The following is a 15,105-nucleotide window of genomic DNA, read 5'->3' as shown; positions in this document are numbered from 1 at the left end:
CTGTTCTCAATAAAAAATAAGGTGGATCTTATATGAAGGAAGAGGCATGTACAGTTCCTCAACTAGTAACAGGATTTTCTTTGAGGAGATGTTTGGCTGTTTTCACATTCAGTAATTTTGAATACAGAGAAAAACCAAGAAGGTGGATGCCTTTGTCTGTAGTGGCATAGTAGGGATTGGAAAGAAAAAAATTTGAAGTCTGAATCGATCATATGCAGTACTAAGAGCTACCATACTTGGTCTGTGGTATTGGCCCACAAGCTCTTGAACTCTGAGTGTGGAAATGAGAATACCCATTGTGGTGAATGATACAGTTCACACTTTTATTCTCTGGTCGTGTTTTCTGGTGGGTTCTCATTCAGCTGCAACATATCACTGAGATGGAATACCTCTGCACATTGCTGAATGACCCAAATAGTAGAGATAGGATAGGGAAAGGGAGGATGGGGCAGGAGGGAGAGGAGGTGGAAGGAATCTCGAAACATTTAGGGCCAAAGCAATGATCTTTATAGGGAAAATGTTGAAGAACAGGAAGAAAAGCTCTAGTAATGCGAAGAGAATGAAAGAAGATTGGTTGTGCAGAGGAGAAAGTTTCATACTTCAAAATGAGATGTCGCTACAGTCCAGGATAAACCCCCTGGCACTGATATTGGCACTGATTCCAATTTAGTTCTGCATTATTTCTGCCAGTTAAATGCTATTGTGCCATACTTTACAGGTCTTTAATTTATGGATCCAATAAGAAATTCTGCCTCTTTGAGCGGAGTTGAACAAAGAGGTGGGAAAATGGGGACAGTGACGTTATTAGGAAAGAGCCAAAGCGTTCTGTGGAAGTAGTAATCACTGCCTGGAAGCCAGATGCAGAGGACTTCAATACAGAAGGGGCTATGAAGTTGTTATAATTTTACAAGAAATCAGTTACCCAGGGAGCAGGTTAGTGGTAGGTTCTCAAACATGGGGAATGACTGCATTTGAACTTTTAAAAGTATGAAATGAAATGCTGCTGTGACTTTCACTGCTTTTACCTGCTTTGTCTTGCACAACAGTCGGTAGACAGTGAAGTATTTTTAAGGCTGTTGCAAAGGGTATCTTACCAAGTAGAGAACTCTGTATCTCCTGTTGTCATGAAATTAGTACCAGCTGCTGCACTGGAAGATGCTTGTGTAACTCACAGGGTCACAAGTGTTACAATGGTCCTTTTTTGGTTTTAAATTTTAGTCGTGAGGTAAGTAGATATGAAGAAATATGAAGGAAATGTCACTTCTTTTAATGTTATAATGATTTTAATGTCTGAATTTGTCTCCTTTTTTTATCCTTCACTGAGTATACTTAAATAGAATACTTTGGTAGAACTGTGACAGAGGGACAAAGAGATTCACATACGTACCTTGAGAAGCAGAGTATATATTTAATGAGTTGGGTGACAGAAATGCAAAGAAACTATCTAATTGCTATGGGGATTTTCAGAGGCAGTCCCACATGACAGAGGAGCTCTATCTAACAGTTCCTTGATTCAAAGAAAGAAATCCTGTCACTCACTTTGTGCTGACATTCGTGGCACAGTATCACAGAACCGTTGAGGCTGGAAGAGACTTCTGGAGGTCACCTGCTCAACCAAAGCCACCTAGAGCCGGTTGCCCAGTGCTGTGACCAGCTGGGGTTTGACTATGGCCCAGGATGTGTTATCCACAGCTTCTCTGGGCAAGCTGTGCCAGTGCTCAGTCAGTGGCTGTGGGACGAGCTGTAGCATGGCTTCCAGTTTTATTAGACATCAGTCAGTCTTGTCCGAAGAATAGACTTCACAATGGCCCAGCTGTAGGGAAAACTTCAGTTAAAATTTTCATATTCTTAGATACCAAGTTTAAATGACCACAGTACAGAGATTATTTTTTTTTTTCCCTGAAAGAGTGATCCACTCTTAGGGTGGCACACAGTCACCTGCAACTCTTTATAGTCAATCGGTGAATATTTGGGCCTTGCTTTATGTTCAAAGGAGAAGGCCAGCAATACATTGCACCACTTGCTTACCTTATGGTACTTTTTTTGGGAGGAGGTAACGTCTAAATGAATTATGTAGGCTGATGTCAAAATGAGAATAATAGAATCTGAAATAGATGAGGTAGGAAATTGAATTTTGAAACTGCATTGAGTTTTTAAAAATCTATGCAAAATCATATAAAAAAATTTCCTATATTAAACCAACTGTAGCTCATTTATAGACTGTTCAATAACTGCCATCTCAAGTATTTTTCTGCTTCGAGTTTCTGATTTCTTGGTACTTGGAAAAGTCATTTAAAACAAACCTATTTTAAATGAGGGGAGTATCTCCTGTCCTCACCAAATAAAGAAATACATTATCGAATTTATGCTCTTCCACTGTATTAAGATGATGCTTTAAAGAAATAAACCGTAGCTTCTTTTATATGATAGGGCAACCGGTTTCCTCAGTATCCATATTTTCGATAGTTCAGACTTATGAACCTCTTTTGAGGTTATAATTTGTTTTCTCTATCATCACATTCATGCTGTTGGCCCCCTTTTAAACTTTTTCTTCTGGTTGTAGTTAGCAGTAGTTTGCTTATACAGTAGTGTAGCATTTTATTAATGCTCACTTCGTCCTCACTTGTTGCTTTCCAGAGACAGTAAATTTACAAAAGTCCAGAGGTTACTATTGTTATCATTTATATTTTTCTTATTTTATTGTGTATGGAATGTCACTGATGAAGCAGAGTATCTGAACAGCTTCCCTTCAAAAGAGCTGTTTCATTCATGACTGTAGGAGGAAAGGACATAACGCTCAGAAGGCTGAACTAAAGGATGTCTTCTGTAGGTGCGACTTCTTTATGACAAGTTTGATTTAGTCTCGTCACAGGCAAATAAATGTTTGTTGTAAACTGTAACAACTTAAACTGCAAGTATACATAAAAGTGTATATTTTTATGCCATTCCCTGCATTAGGTAAGGCCCATTCATAAGGTAATTCTACCCACTCCCAATCTGTAATCTCTTCCCTTAATGTACTTGATGCGTAGAGACCTTGGCATACGTCTTTGTTTTCTGTCACTTTATTTCCTTCCCAAGGTGCTTCACAGCATGTCATCATTTGAACTCACACTGCTTAGAAGGGAAGATTGATGATGGACTAGACCTTGTTCCCTTAGGTATTTCTGTCCTGTAGGAGTTATGGATGTGGCGTGGTAATGAGCTCCTGTGGATTTTAGTGCTCCCATAGTGGTCAGTAGATCACTTCTTTGAATGTCCGGAGCTCTCCAAATGAACTTCAGCCACCAGGGGTTTTGTGAACCTCAGTTACTGGATGTAAACAAACGTTCCTGTTTCTACAGCTGACTGACTCCTCGGCCTAAAACTAAAGGAGGTCAAGATTGCTATTCTAGCCAATTCTTCTTTCTCCCCTCGTGTCTTTCTAACGTGCCATTAGGTGTTTCTTGGCTCATAATAGTAAGTTGTGAGTATTCTCTTGGGATTAGATGAGCCAGGGTAAGACTGCAGGTATTGTGGAACGAAGTCTGAAACATAGCAAGGGCAGGTATTTCATCAGGGACTGTATCCTGCACAATACTTGCTTTTGTTGATAGCTAAGACTGCTTTCAGCAACAGAAATCTGTGAACTCCTGTGTCTCCATTTCAGTGACAGTAAGAAATCATAAAGAGGAAAGTTACTTGGCTACTGATCTTTCAGAGCCTTGTAGTTACAGTTCTTAAACTTTTGACCCAGGTGATTGTTGCTTACTGCTAATATGGTTAAGGGTTGATAATACACCACCATCTTCACGGAGGCTATCAAAATGCCTTTCTATTCGGTGTAAGAACATGCTGTTTGAGCTAGCCAATTTCCTTCCACCTACTTGTAACAGACTTCACATCATGAGACTCTAGTCAGGCTCTTGGTTTAATAACATCCCTTTTTCTGAGATTCAGTGCTGCTCTGTGAAACCAGTGTACATTTCTACCAAAGAACAGTGATTTATAAAAAGTTTCTTGTTGGGTACAGTTTTGTTTGGTATATGTTGACATCGTAGGTTGTGTATGACTTCCCTCCAAGCAAATAGGTAACTGCTTGTTCATCACAAACACTAAATCTCCAGAAAATTTTAAAATTGAATGACTGAAATAAGTTATTTGTCAAACTGTGGTTCTTAGAGAAGCTTAGTTTGTGATTCTGCAGTCCAGTTGCCTTGTTATAAATTATGAAGCTCTCTTTTCTTGAGCATTGCTGTTGAATTAACTGAACTGGTCCAACTAACCGTCGTCAGTTTGGAAGACCAGTAAAGCTACAGCCTCATTGTCCTGCTAATGGACTTGGGAGAGAAAGGGTGTGCAAGTGTGAAAAGTTTAAAGTTGAATTGAAACATCAGTATTACAGCTGTTCTTTTGTGGCATAATTATACTTCTAACCCTTTTCTACTTTTCTTTTTGGGTTGTTTTTGTTTTTGTTTTTGTTTTTTTTTTAAAGTGTGTGTAGTTCATTATTCCATTTATCTTCAGATTTATTGTGATCTTTTGAGTGAGTGTCAGAAGATAGTATGAAGTCAAATTGTAAGTGAGAACTCCATGCTACCAGTTTTTTTGTGTGTATATATGTAAACTTTCTGCTTTTTTAGGGACATGTGCAAGTGCAGAATTTTTTAAAATAAAATTTGGTTTTATTAAGTTATCTAATTTGCTAGATACCTAGTATGCTATTGGGAAACTGTGGCCTGGGGTAAAAAAAAGTACAAGAAATAAAACTTTTTAAATAATTGGCTCGACAATTTAGAATTAATGGTAAATTTTGACTATCTGATTTAAATAATTTTGACTTTTAATTCAGTCACCATGATGTTGCTACGTGAGATTATTTTTTTTTCAGGTTAGGCAGAAAATCAGCAGAAATTAAAAGAGCAGAAAGTAGGCATACCAGATAACGTCTTACACGTGTTCACCCATTCTTACAGGAGTGTTCAGTACATCTTGAAAAGTAAATGTACACTGCATTTACCAAGTTGTATAAATGGAAGATTAACTCTGATTCTCTAGTAAAAATGGAGTTTAGATATTAAGAAAATACAGTAGTGAGGAAAAAAAAATTTATATACAGTTTTTACATGATCTGACAGATGCATTAATATCGAAAGGAACTATGATATCTTTGAGAGAGATCAGCTGATGCATTAGAATCTTTGCATGTATTTTCCCCTATATTTAAATGTGAACTTGCAAAGTTCATAATACATAATTTTAAATTTAAAAAAGAAGGTGACAATCTGTTGCCAAGTTCATAGGTGAACGTAAGATGTTACTTGGAATGAAAACAGAAAAAGATGCAAGTATTTTAACAAGTTCACACTCGTGTATTTATCGCTCATTTTCACTGTATCTTTAAATGTTGGAGGACAGTTTCAGAGCTTATTAACATCTGTATTTGTATTAAAAAAATCACAAAGCAGTTTTAAATGGATGTTTTACAGAAGAGTTAGAGTAATTTTCTGTTCAATGTTAAGTTGACTTAGCTTATAATTGTTTTAGGTCAGGAGTGTCTTTATTTTATTTCCATTTGTAAGGTCATCTTGATAATTTACCTTGTTACCAGAGGCATCATAATGTACACAAGAAAAATAAGTTTTCATATATCATAATTATTTCATGAAGGTTTGAGTTTGTTTTGGTGGTGGTTTTATGGGCGCTTTTTTTTTTTTTTAAGTAAAATATTGGAAGATTTAATGAAACATTGTAAAAATATGTGGGTGCTTGTGGACAACCAGTTCATTTTCTGGAGCAGTTTGTTCTATTAGTCTTTTAGTAGTGCTGAATTGTAACACTGGAGAAAAATACCAGGAGTCTGTCAGTGGGTATTTTGCTGTACAATTTTACTTCACCACTTTTAAAGTAATAGTGATTATACTATATATAGGCTTTCTTATTTATAGCTGTTTGAATATTGTATTGACTTTTTTATTGAATGTGTTTTTCTAAAATGGTCTTAATGTAAAACGCTTTTTGATTTCATCTTATGCAGTTCTTCCACTGCCCTGATAGGTGCTGAGTCAGCGATGCAGTATCCTTTTCAATATTTCATTTTATTTTATTAACTTACAATAGGTGGTGAACTGAGCAGTCAGTTATTTTTAAGAAAGCCAAATTGATGGGCAGTGTTTATCTGCTGTTTTCTACTGGTTATATTTTCTTGCAAAGTTTTGATTGTAAAGGAAATGGGGATTTCCCTTGCTGGTTATGTGCTTGATCATTTCACATCTTGCTTCTAAGTTTAGTCTTTACCAGTAATTGTGCTTCCAGATTTCAGCTTCTGATTCCACACGTATTCCTTCAGTGGCTTTAGTGTGCCTGGCTGCTTGTCCCATCCTGCTCTGTCTCTTATGTTGTGCCAACATGGCAACCATGAAGAGAATTTCCCCCCTTTGGCATAGTCAGCAAAAAGCAAAAGGATGGATGTTAAATGTGGAACATGCTAAACTTTCATTAGCAAACAAAGAAAACTTAATCCTGTTGGAGGACAGTGAAGGACCAAGTAGACTATGAACCAATTAAATGCCATCTGACAGATGTCTGAAACGAGTTGACAGGTGTGGGATCTGTCCCTGTTAGAGGCAGATTCTGTGCCTGTAGAATCTGGCATTTTTCAGGATGTTATGGAATCTAGTGCTTTATCCATACGGTTTGCCATTCTTCGGTAACTTGACACCAAGTGTTTTGTGTCTCTTGCTTTGCAGTTGCTTCTTGCAGTCTGATTTCACCTTCCCAAGAAGGAATTAATTCAAGTTACAGTGCTTGCTACCTATAGCTTGATGAAACTCAGCAGCAGGAGTCAGGAAGCTGGGTTGAAGTACAGTGTGTGTTGGAAGAAGGGTGGAAGTTAAATATGTAGGCTTGTGAGCTAAGCAATTTGTAGAAAGGCATAAACATTGAGGCCAGGCAAGATGAGCTGCTGAGGCTGAGCACCAGCTTTTCTTTCCTTTTGGTATAGCCAGTCCAGAAAGTTGCTGTGAGCAACCTTGAAAGGCAGAACTTGTGTGATTTTCTGGCTTTCATGGAATCCATACGCAAAAATAGTATTTTTGAAAATAATGCCTGTCAAATGCCAATTGAGTTGTGGCACGTAGGTGAAGATGTTAGAAAAGGGATGTTAAGGATAAATAGGAACAAACGATTAATTAATAACTTGTCACAATGAAATAGGAAGAAGCACTTCAACTACGTAATTTTACATGAGGATGATTTCTGAATTTGTTGTGTATGAAAATTTTTGTGAATGTTAAAATGGTGAAACTATTGGGGTTTATAAGCTCTGGAAGCTAGGAGACGGAGGCTAACTGAGGTAAATGTTTTCAAGCCGTTAGCTGCATTAAAATCTCACATTGCCTTTGCAGGAGGAGAGACTTCAGCATGCAAACCTTCATCTGTTCGGCTTGCACCATCGTTTTCATTCCATGCTGCTGGCCTTCAGATGGCTGGACAGATGTCCCATTCGCATCAGCAGTACAGTGATCGTCGGCAGCAGAACATAAATGACCAACAGGTTTCTGCCTTATCGTATGCTGACCAGATTCAGCAACCTCTAACATTAACAAACCAGGTAAGTGATAACAAAAAAGTCAGTTTAGATGTAATAATAATTCTTTCACACTCATAAATTACAGGATCAAAGCATGTGTTTTTGTGCGGTTGGGGGGGGTGTTGTCTTTTTTTTTTTTTTTTTTAAAAAAATAACTAACTCACTCCTAACTCTTCAAGGATGGATGGGCAAATAAGTTTCTGGAAGTTGTTTTTAAACATCTGGTAAATATTTATTGTGATTATTCTGCTTCTAACATGTTTGAAATGAGACAGGAGAAAGATTGTCCAAGTGGAGAGTTGGAAAGAATTTAATAATAGCCTTGGGGGGGGGAGGAGGTGCTGTTTGATGTTAGAATGTGAATTGGTTTATTACTTGTTCTACTGGACAGTGTTTTAATGCAGAGTCACTCTGTATTTGGAATGGAGCAGTTTGCACAAGCGACACATTTTATTAAGGAGGATATGCCTTTTTGAAAAAAGCAAAATCTAAAGCTATGCTGTCATTGGGATTTTACTACTATTAATTTATTACTTAAGTGTTGCAAGGAGGGAAAATGAACACAGGGATTATGATGATTAGGAATGCTTTTGAGCTGTCAAGATCAGTGTTTCTTCTGTACTGTGTTTGAATTGCTAGAACTGCTGAAGTGGCTTCCTAACTAATAGTGCTAGGTTGCTAGCTACTAGAGCTAGTGTTCCCTGGTGTACGAGATAATTCTGTTGCTTTCTTAAAAACAGCACAGCCCAGTTGTGGAGAGATGGATGCAGATAGGTTTCAAAGCTTAAAATCCAGAAGTCTGTAAGTCAGAGCTTCAAAATCTGTTGCAGGCTGATGAGGCATGTTCCGCTTAAAGAGGATGGAGAGTGAAGTCTTTTGCTGCTGCTTGATTCAGTCTGTTCTTTTGTTCAAGATGGCTTTGTTAGCAAAATTGACAGTACCGTCAAGAGATGCTCTGTAGGAAGGCACTTACGCAGAAAGAGGGAAGGGTTAGAACCGATGAGAATGGTCAAACCAAGTGCCAGGATGTTTGCTACTAGGATTTGGAGATCTGTAATGGCTAGGGCTCTGTGAAGATGGCAAAGTGCATGGAGCTGGCAAAGGGTGTTTTTTACTTTCATGAGAGCCACTCAGTAGGAAAGGTAAATCTGCTCATATATAATAGTATTTAGCTTGAGAAATCTACAAAGGTATTTTGTGTGGCTTTTTTGGGGTTAAAAGTCTCCCAAAACCTCCACAATGAGGTCAGTGAATCAGTCTGCCAATTAAGAAAAGTTGCTAGGTTCCTCAAACCTTAAGGTACTCATCAAAGTGTTACAATCTGGCATCACGTTTGTGACCTTTGGTGTACATTAATGCTTAGTTGTTCGTGTTCTCAAATCAAAAAGCAAAATTAGGGAACTTTAAGAGGTATCACCATCTGTTGCTGTTTGTGGTCACAATGGCTTTAAAATAGTAGCTGAGTAATAAAAAGATGAAAAGTAGTTTTCAGAGAATAGCCAAGAATTGTTGACCAAAGAAAGCCGCTCACTGAGAGGAGGATGTAAATGTAGGGAAAAGGTTTGTTTGGCTCTGGGAAGTTATCCATACGAAGAAAGGATCGGCTGGCCACCTTGATAATGGCAATCAAGCTGTCTTTGCACCACTAACTCTCTTTTATAGAATCAATGGCTTTGTTTTTCCAATTCTGTCATCTTCCTAGTTTACTGTAATTGCACTGTTGAAGTCTTTATAGTCCTCTGCCTAAGCAGCTCAGACGTGTTACTCCTTAGTCCTTTGTGAGCTGCGTTCAGCACCCTTGACTTTGATGGTGGGCAACCCTTTGAAGTTGACTGCTTGCCTTTCGTGACTCTTTCCTCCTTTGAGTTCTTGTGCTTCTCCACATCAACAAGTCCCATAAAGAGTTCTCACCAGATTTCAGGTTGGTATGGAGGTTTTGTGTGAGCCTCTGTTGGGGAGTTTCAATGGCTTTTTGCCTTTGCACTGCACTTCTGGTTAATCTTACCTGCACAACCAAATCCAGCTGACGGCTTTATGCCAGTTGGTCAGATCGTCTGCTCTAGACCTTGTCTCTGTGCAAAAAAATCGTTTTCTTGTTCTTTCTGTTTCAATAGCCATTTTGTCAGCTGTAGTTCATCTTGATTAAAACATAACTCTTAGTCTGTTTTTCTTATAAAAGCCATGACCCTCTATTGTTGAAGGCTTTGTGCTCTCTCGCATTTCTCCATTGCTGTGGACTACCATTTTGCCTTTAGCTCCAGATGTAATCTGCATACCGTCTAAATGATACGTGTATCTTACAGATTCTTTCGTTGTGACGTTTCTACAGGAATCCTTTTTATTCAAGGTATTGCCTTGAATATGCTGCAACTTGTTTCTCCCTGTCCTTGATAAAAGCAGTTCTGTCCTGTATATGTCAATTCTGAAAAACTCTTGCTGAGATTTCTGAACCGTCCTTGCGCAGCTGTTTTGTTCCTCTGTTGGAGTCCCCCCGCTAGTTCTTTCTGTTGTTAAGTGCTTGTCTGTTGCAAGAGCTTCTAACACCAGACTAACCTTTTAGTAATGACAAACTCTCTTCAGTTGCCTAAGGTGACTTCTGTGTTTCCAAGCATGTATGGTTAAGAAGATCCAGTTTTTACCTTGGGCAGCAAAAAGGATAGGCTGAATGTCTGTTGTACAAGGCTTGAGAGATTGATCTAATGGCCGTAAAAAACAGGAGGAAGAAAAAGGTGACTTTTGGCAGATACAGGAAGTGTAATTCTTAAAGGGCAGATCCTGGTAGTGCAACGTCTCGCATCCAGTCAGACAGAGGAGAAGTCAGGTCTCTGAGCTTCAGCTTCCCAGAATTTCCCAAGGCAACAGCAGTCAGCAGCCTAGGCGGCTGGGTCAGTAGCCCCTGTGGGTTCCAGCGTCCAGCGGCTGACGAACGGCGCGCTGCCAGCCCCGGCGCTCCTGCCGGCGCTCCGGTACCCCGCCGGTGCGGCGGGCGGGCGGGCGGGCGGGCCGGGGAAGCGGGCGCTCCCGGGCCCGGCGGCGGCGCTTTGCCGTGCCGCAGCCCCCATCTGCTGGCCGCAGCGCGCACTGCACCGCCCGCCGTCGGCCCTGCGCTGCGCGGGGGGCCGCCCGGGGCCGGGGGCGCCTGCCCGCTCCTCGCCCGAACCTTCCACCGCTAGCGTAAGCCCGCTGCTGTTAAAGCGTTTGCGGAGCAGCGTGGCGATCTTTGAGTGAATCTTTCGTGAAGGAATGGAGAGTACAAATGTTACAAGGGTCACTTTCTGATTGCTACATTTGCTGAACTTTGTAAACAGCGTATTTTGTCCAAATCCGGAAAAAATTGACTTGTTTGAAAATAACACCCAGGATGAAGTCTCAGCTTTTAGGATGCTGAAGTTTTATTATAGAAATACTAGATAGCAAGGAGTTCCTCTCCGAAAGAAATTTCTTTGGACTGCAGCAAGGTGCATAAGCTTGTCAGTTGCTAAGAGTAGCTGTAGAGTTTTTAGCATGTAGAACAGCAGCATTTTCTGTAAACGATGTCACTTTGGTAAATAGCAAAGATGATCTGCCTTATTATGGTTTTTCAGATTATTTTAGTGTCTGTCTTTTTACTGAGGACTGACTCCTTTTTTGGAGAAGTATTGTCTTGTTCAAGTTCCCGTAATGATTTTCATTCATAACCAAATAATAGGGAAGCTAGGCCTTGAATGTTAATTTATTGTTTTATCCCTGCTCTGTCCGGCTTATTTTTTGATTTGTAATGGCTTGCAGACCATTTTCTGTTATTTTATGAGTCATTCGCAGTTGCAGATTAAAGGTTAGGAAACAGTAATGATAATTTGTATTAAAGTTATATAAATTATGTGTATTTATGTGATACGTTACACTGAAAATATTATTTATATGCTTTTTTCTTGCACCTATTGCTTTATGGCTATGGTGGCCAAAACTTACTCATCCCGTCATTGGCAAGGAACAAATAACAGGAAGATACTTCAAAGCCAACTAGATTGCTTTGCTTTTCACTTATTTATGAGGTTTTAAATTACAGTTAAAAACTTCCAGCTCTGTCCTTTTTTATTTTTATTTTCTTCAGTAGTTAGGCTTAAGGCTTTTGTTTCCCGAAAACTGCTGGTTTGTAAGGTTTTACTTTAAATTTGTGACTCACCAAGTGCCAGAACTGCTGGCAGGATGGGGTCCTGCTCTTGGTTGTGTGGACTTACCTCTCTGATGGGTGCCAGAGCCAGCTTCAGGAAAGCAGTAAGAGCATGTGGCCTAGAGTGAACAGAAAAGACAAGACCTGTGGGACCTGTCTCCTTTAGCAGTAACAAACAGTAATACTTCTTTGTCCAGTTTCAACTGGTTGCATCTTGAGAGTTCTGCATAGCCTCATGTGAATATGAGATAAGAGCTTAAAAGTTTTCACAGCTTCAAACAAGCATTTCTTTTGTGCTGTGCTAATGTTTATCTTCATCATAGATACTCAGATTGCCTGAAACTTTTTTTGAGTTAAGTACAAAAGATTAGAAAATTGATGTGCCTGATGAAGAAGTTGAGGTGAGATTCCTGGGCAGATCTTGGTAACAAATTCCAACAGTTTAGCTTTCACGAAGCACCTGGAATTCAAAGATCAGGCAGACTGTGAAATATCTTTCTCTATATATGTATTTAAGATCACTTATCATCTGCAAAACTCTAGGCTTTATTGACCAGATGTTGGCCAGAGATTTTACTGATTGCAACTAGATTGTTGCAAGTTAATGTGTTCTAGCAGGCAGTAGCGGATCCTTATTTCAGTTACTTCAGCTGCCTAATCAGTAACACCATTATTAGTGAAGGTGAGACTTCACTGGACTCTGTCATGACTGCGAGCATGCAGTCCATTTCAGTAAAAGGATTTCTCTCACTTTCCATCTATCTTGGACGTTTATAAAAACATATTTATGCTCCAGCAACGAGAATTTCAGAGTGGGGGTTTTTATTCCCTTTCTGTTACACCCCCTGCTCCCCACTGCCTTTTTTTTTTTTAAGAAGGTTGGGCTGAAGCAGGCAGGATAAAATCTTGGCAGATGACCCTTCTTTCCTTGCTGGTTTTATTTATTTATTTAACTTTAAACTTACATCTTTCTTACTATTACTTCTATTCAGCAACCTTATTTATTTAGGGAAGGAAGCCAGAATAGGAAGGAAGTACTCGCAGAACACAAGTCAGTGATTAAAATAATTGGACTGAAATTCTGTCCCTACCTGCGTACAGTTCTGGCTCTGAGTACAGTCAGTTTGCGGAATAGTCTTGCATTTTTTTTGTTTTGTTCTCTGCCACATACGCTTTTTTCTCTTTGGTAATTTTTCTAAAAATCTGAAGTTTGCTGTATGTTATGGGGAAGTGTTACTGTGGCTTCTGGTTATAGCAATTAAACATCTGTTTTGTTGACCCTCTGGAGACACCATCTATTATGTGGCTGCCCACCACGATAAGGGATTAGTGTTGACTTCCTGTCCTATGTTGTTGTGATGCAAGAAGGGTTTTGAATAGCAAGTGATGTAGAAGAGGCGACTGGTCCATTCAATTCTTTAATACGGGAGTCTATTAAATAGGTCATTACAATTGGAACTCTTGCTAAGAGTTACCCTTATAATAGAAATCTTCAGTATTTATTCTGTTTGTAAAATGGAATAGGTACTATACGCAAGCAGGATTTTTCTTTTTTCTTTGTTTTTTTTTTTTTTAATGAATGTGGATGGTGATGGATCTTCCTTTAAAAAAAATATCTGATTTAAGGCCCTCCATTAACAGAATATATACATATATATATATCTGCTCAGAATTTTCTGTAATCAAAATAAAATGCTTTTAGTAAGGAACAGTGCCATCTGTTTTTCTAGATAAAAAATGTTGTCTGTTCCTTCATTCATTAAACCTCAAAGACTGCTAGTTAAAATAACACACCCGAGTTAAAAGTCAGTTTGCTTAAAACATGGTTTGTCTTAAATGTGTTGAGTACACGTAAGTGGGACTCTTGGTTGCCTTTTTTTTGGTGTTTATTTGATTCTTCTTTGTGTAGATCAGTTACAGGTTACTTCTCAGCACTGTCATGTGTGCTTGGTTAATAGGTAAGAAAATCAAATTTCAGTTCCTTACTTGTAGTGTAATTTTTGTCATGGTACCATCCCAGGTAGCAGTACTGTTGCTGTTGAAGCAAAGTGTGGACCAGTCAGAATGTGATGGGTGTTTACTGACATACATAATTGTAATGAAAGTAGTTTCCTGTCTCTCAGACTTGAAATACAAGCATATCTTTTGATTTGTAGTCTATCTTTACGAAGATCTGAGGTTGCAGTGTTCCTGTCTGGCCACCAGATAGAGACTAAAGCTTGTGCAATAGGATTTTTCTTTTTCTTAGTGTTTTTTTTTTTTTTTTTTTCTTCTTTTGTGGTTGCACATTCTTTGAAGCCAAGAGGGAAATCAGTATTACCCCGACGATAAAGAATTTGAGACTGTTCTTGTATAAAATGGGTAACGACCACTTTGTTCCATAGTCTTCCATCGTCAGGAAGAAGGGAGCAAGAGTCTCCAAAAGGATCTTGGGAAGAGAATGGTACAAGTTTTGCAATATAACAGAGGGAGGAGAAAAAGGTCAATTCTTTCTCCTCTCCCACCCGAAACTTCATGAACCCAGGACAGCAAAATAGTACCTGTTGAAAAGTTCATACAAATTAAAGTGTATCCTCAGAAATGTGTGGCTGTTTAAATGCACAACTAAAAGCACAATTTTCAAATAAGGTACTGGCTGCAAGCGTCGTAGGGGTAGCCTGCAGAATTTTAATTATTTATGAGGAAGGAACAGCAACAAATTAGATTTCCGCCCCCCCCGACTGCTTATTTTGGAGTTGAAATTAGAAGAATTTTTTTTAAATTTTTTTTTAAGTAAGCAAACAAAATCTTCTTATAAATTAGAAAATAAACATGAATAGTTGTCCTACAAATTCCCTTTCCAAAGCAGAGCAACCTTACATCTGAATAGTTGATTTGAACTATGGAGTTCTTCCGACTGAGACTCTTTCCTTGAAACTTGTAACCTGCGTAATGGAGACCCTGTTCTGGCCATGTCAGTCTAGGACAGAAGACTGGTCCCTGCCAGTGTTTGTGCACCACAGCATGGTTTCTTCTACCAACAAAATCTACCAGTGTTCACATGTTCCAGTAATCTCTTTAAGTCGGATTGAGAAATTTAAAGGAAATATTTGCATTTGAAAAGCCTGTAGGTGACAGCTGGAATTAGGACTAGATGCCCTTTAGTTGTTTAACAGTGTCTGGGAGAGAACCAAGAGATCATTCTTAGGTGTGATTTGTTTAATGGTTTGCATTTGTTTGACAGATGAAAGGAAGAAACAAAAATGTTTTGTAAATGTCGAATAGTTTGTTTAGGAAACTTTAAAACAGGCTTCCTGATGTTTACAAAATGGTTGTGCTTGTAATAAAAAAGAATTAAGGAATTAATTTGGTATATCTGCTTAAGGAAAATTGATGGTAGTGG

At 38.8% G+C, this 15,105-nt stretch overlaps 1 protein-coding gene across 1 annotated transcript in view; it reads left to right on the top strand.

Annotated features, from left to right (window-relative positions):
- DYRK1A (dual specificity tyrosine phosphorylation regulated kinase 1A) overlaps window positions 1–15,105 on the top strand; it is an 89,188-nt gene that overhangs the window by 57,042 nt on the left and 17,041 nt on the right. Inside the window, exon 3 of the mRNA XM_086477680.1 lies at window positions 7,386–7,591. Within this exon, the coding sequence (XP_086333806.1) occupies window positions 7,386–7,591 (206 nt within the window). The remainder of the gene's footprint in view (window positions 1–7,385; window positions 7,592–15,105) is intronic.

This window comes from Leptosomus discolor, chromosome 1 (assembly GCF_034619465.1).
Source record: "Leptosomus discolor isolate bLepDis1 chromosome 1, bLepDis1.hap2, whole genome shotgun sequence".
Classification (NCBI taxonomy): domain Eukaryota; kingdom Metazoa; phylum Chordata; class Aves; order Leptosomiformes; family Leptosomidae; genus Leptosomus; species Leptosomus discolor.
Note: the sequence above shows the minus strand (reverse complement) of the source record. Positions and strands in the feature narration are given on the sequence as shown.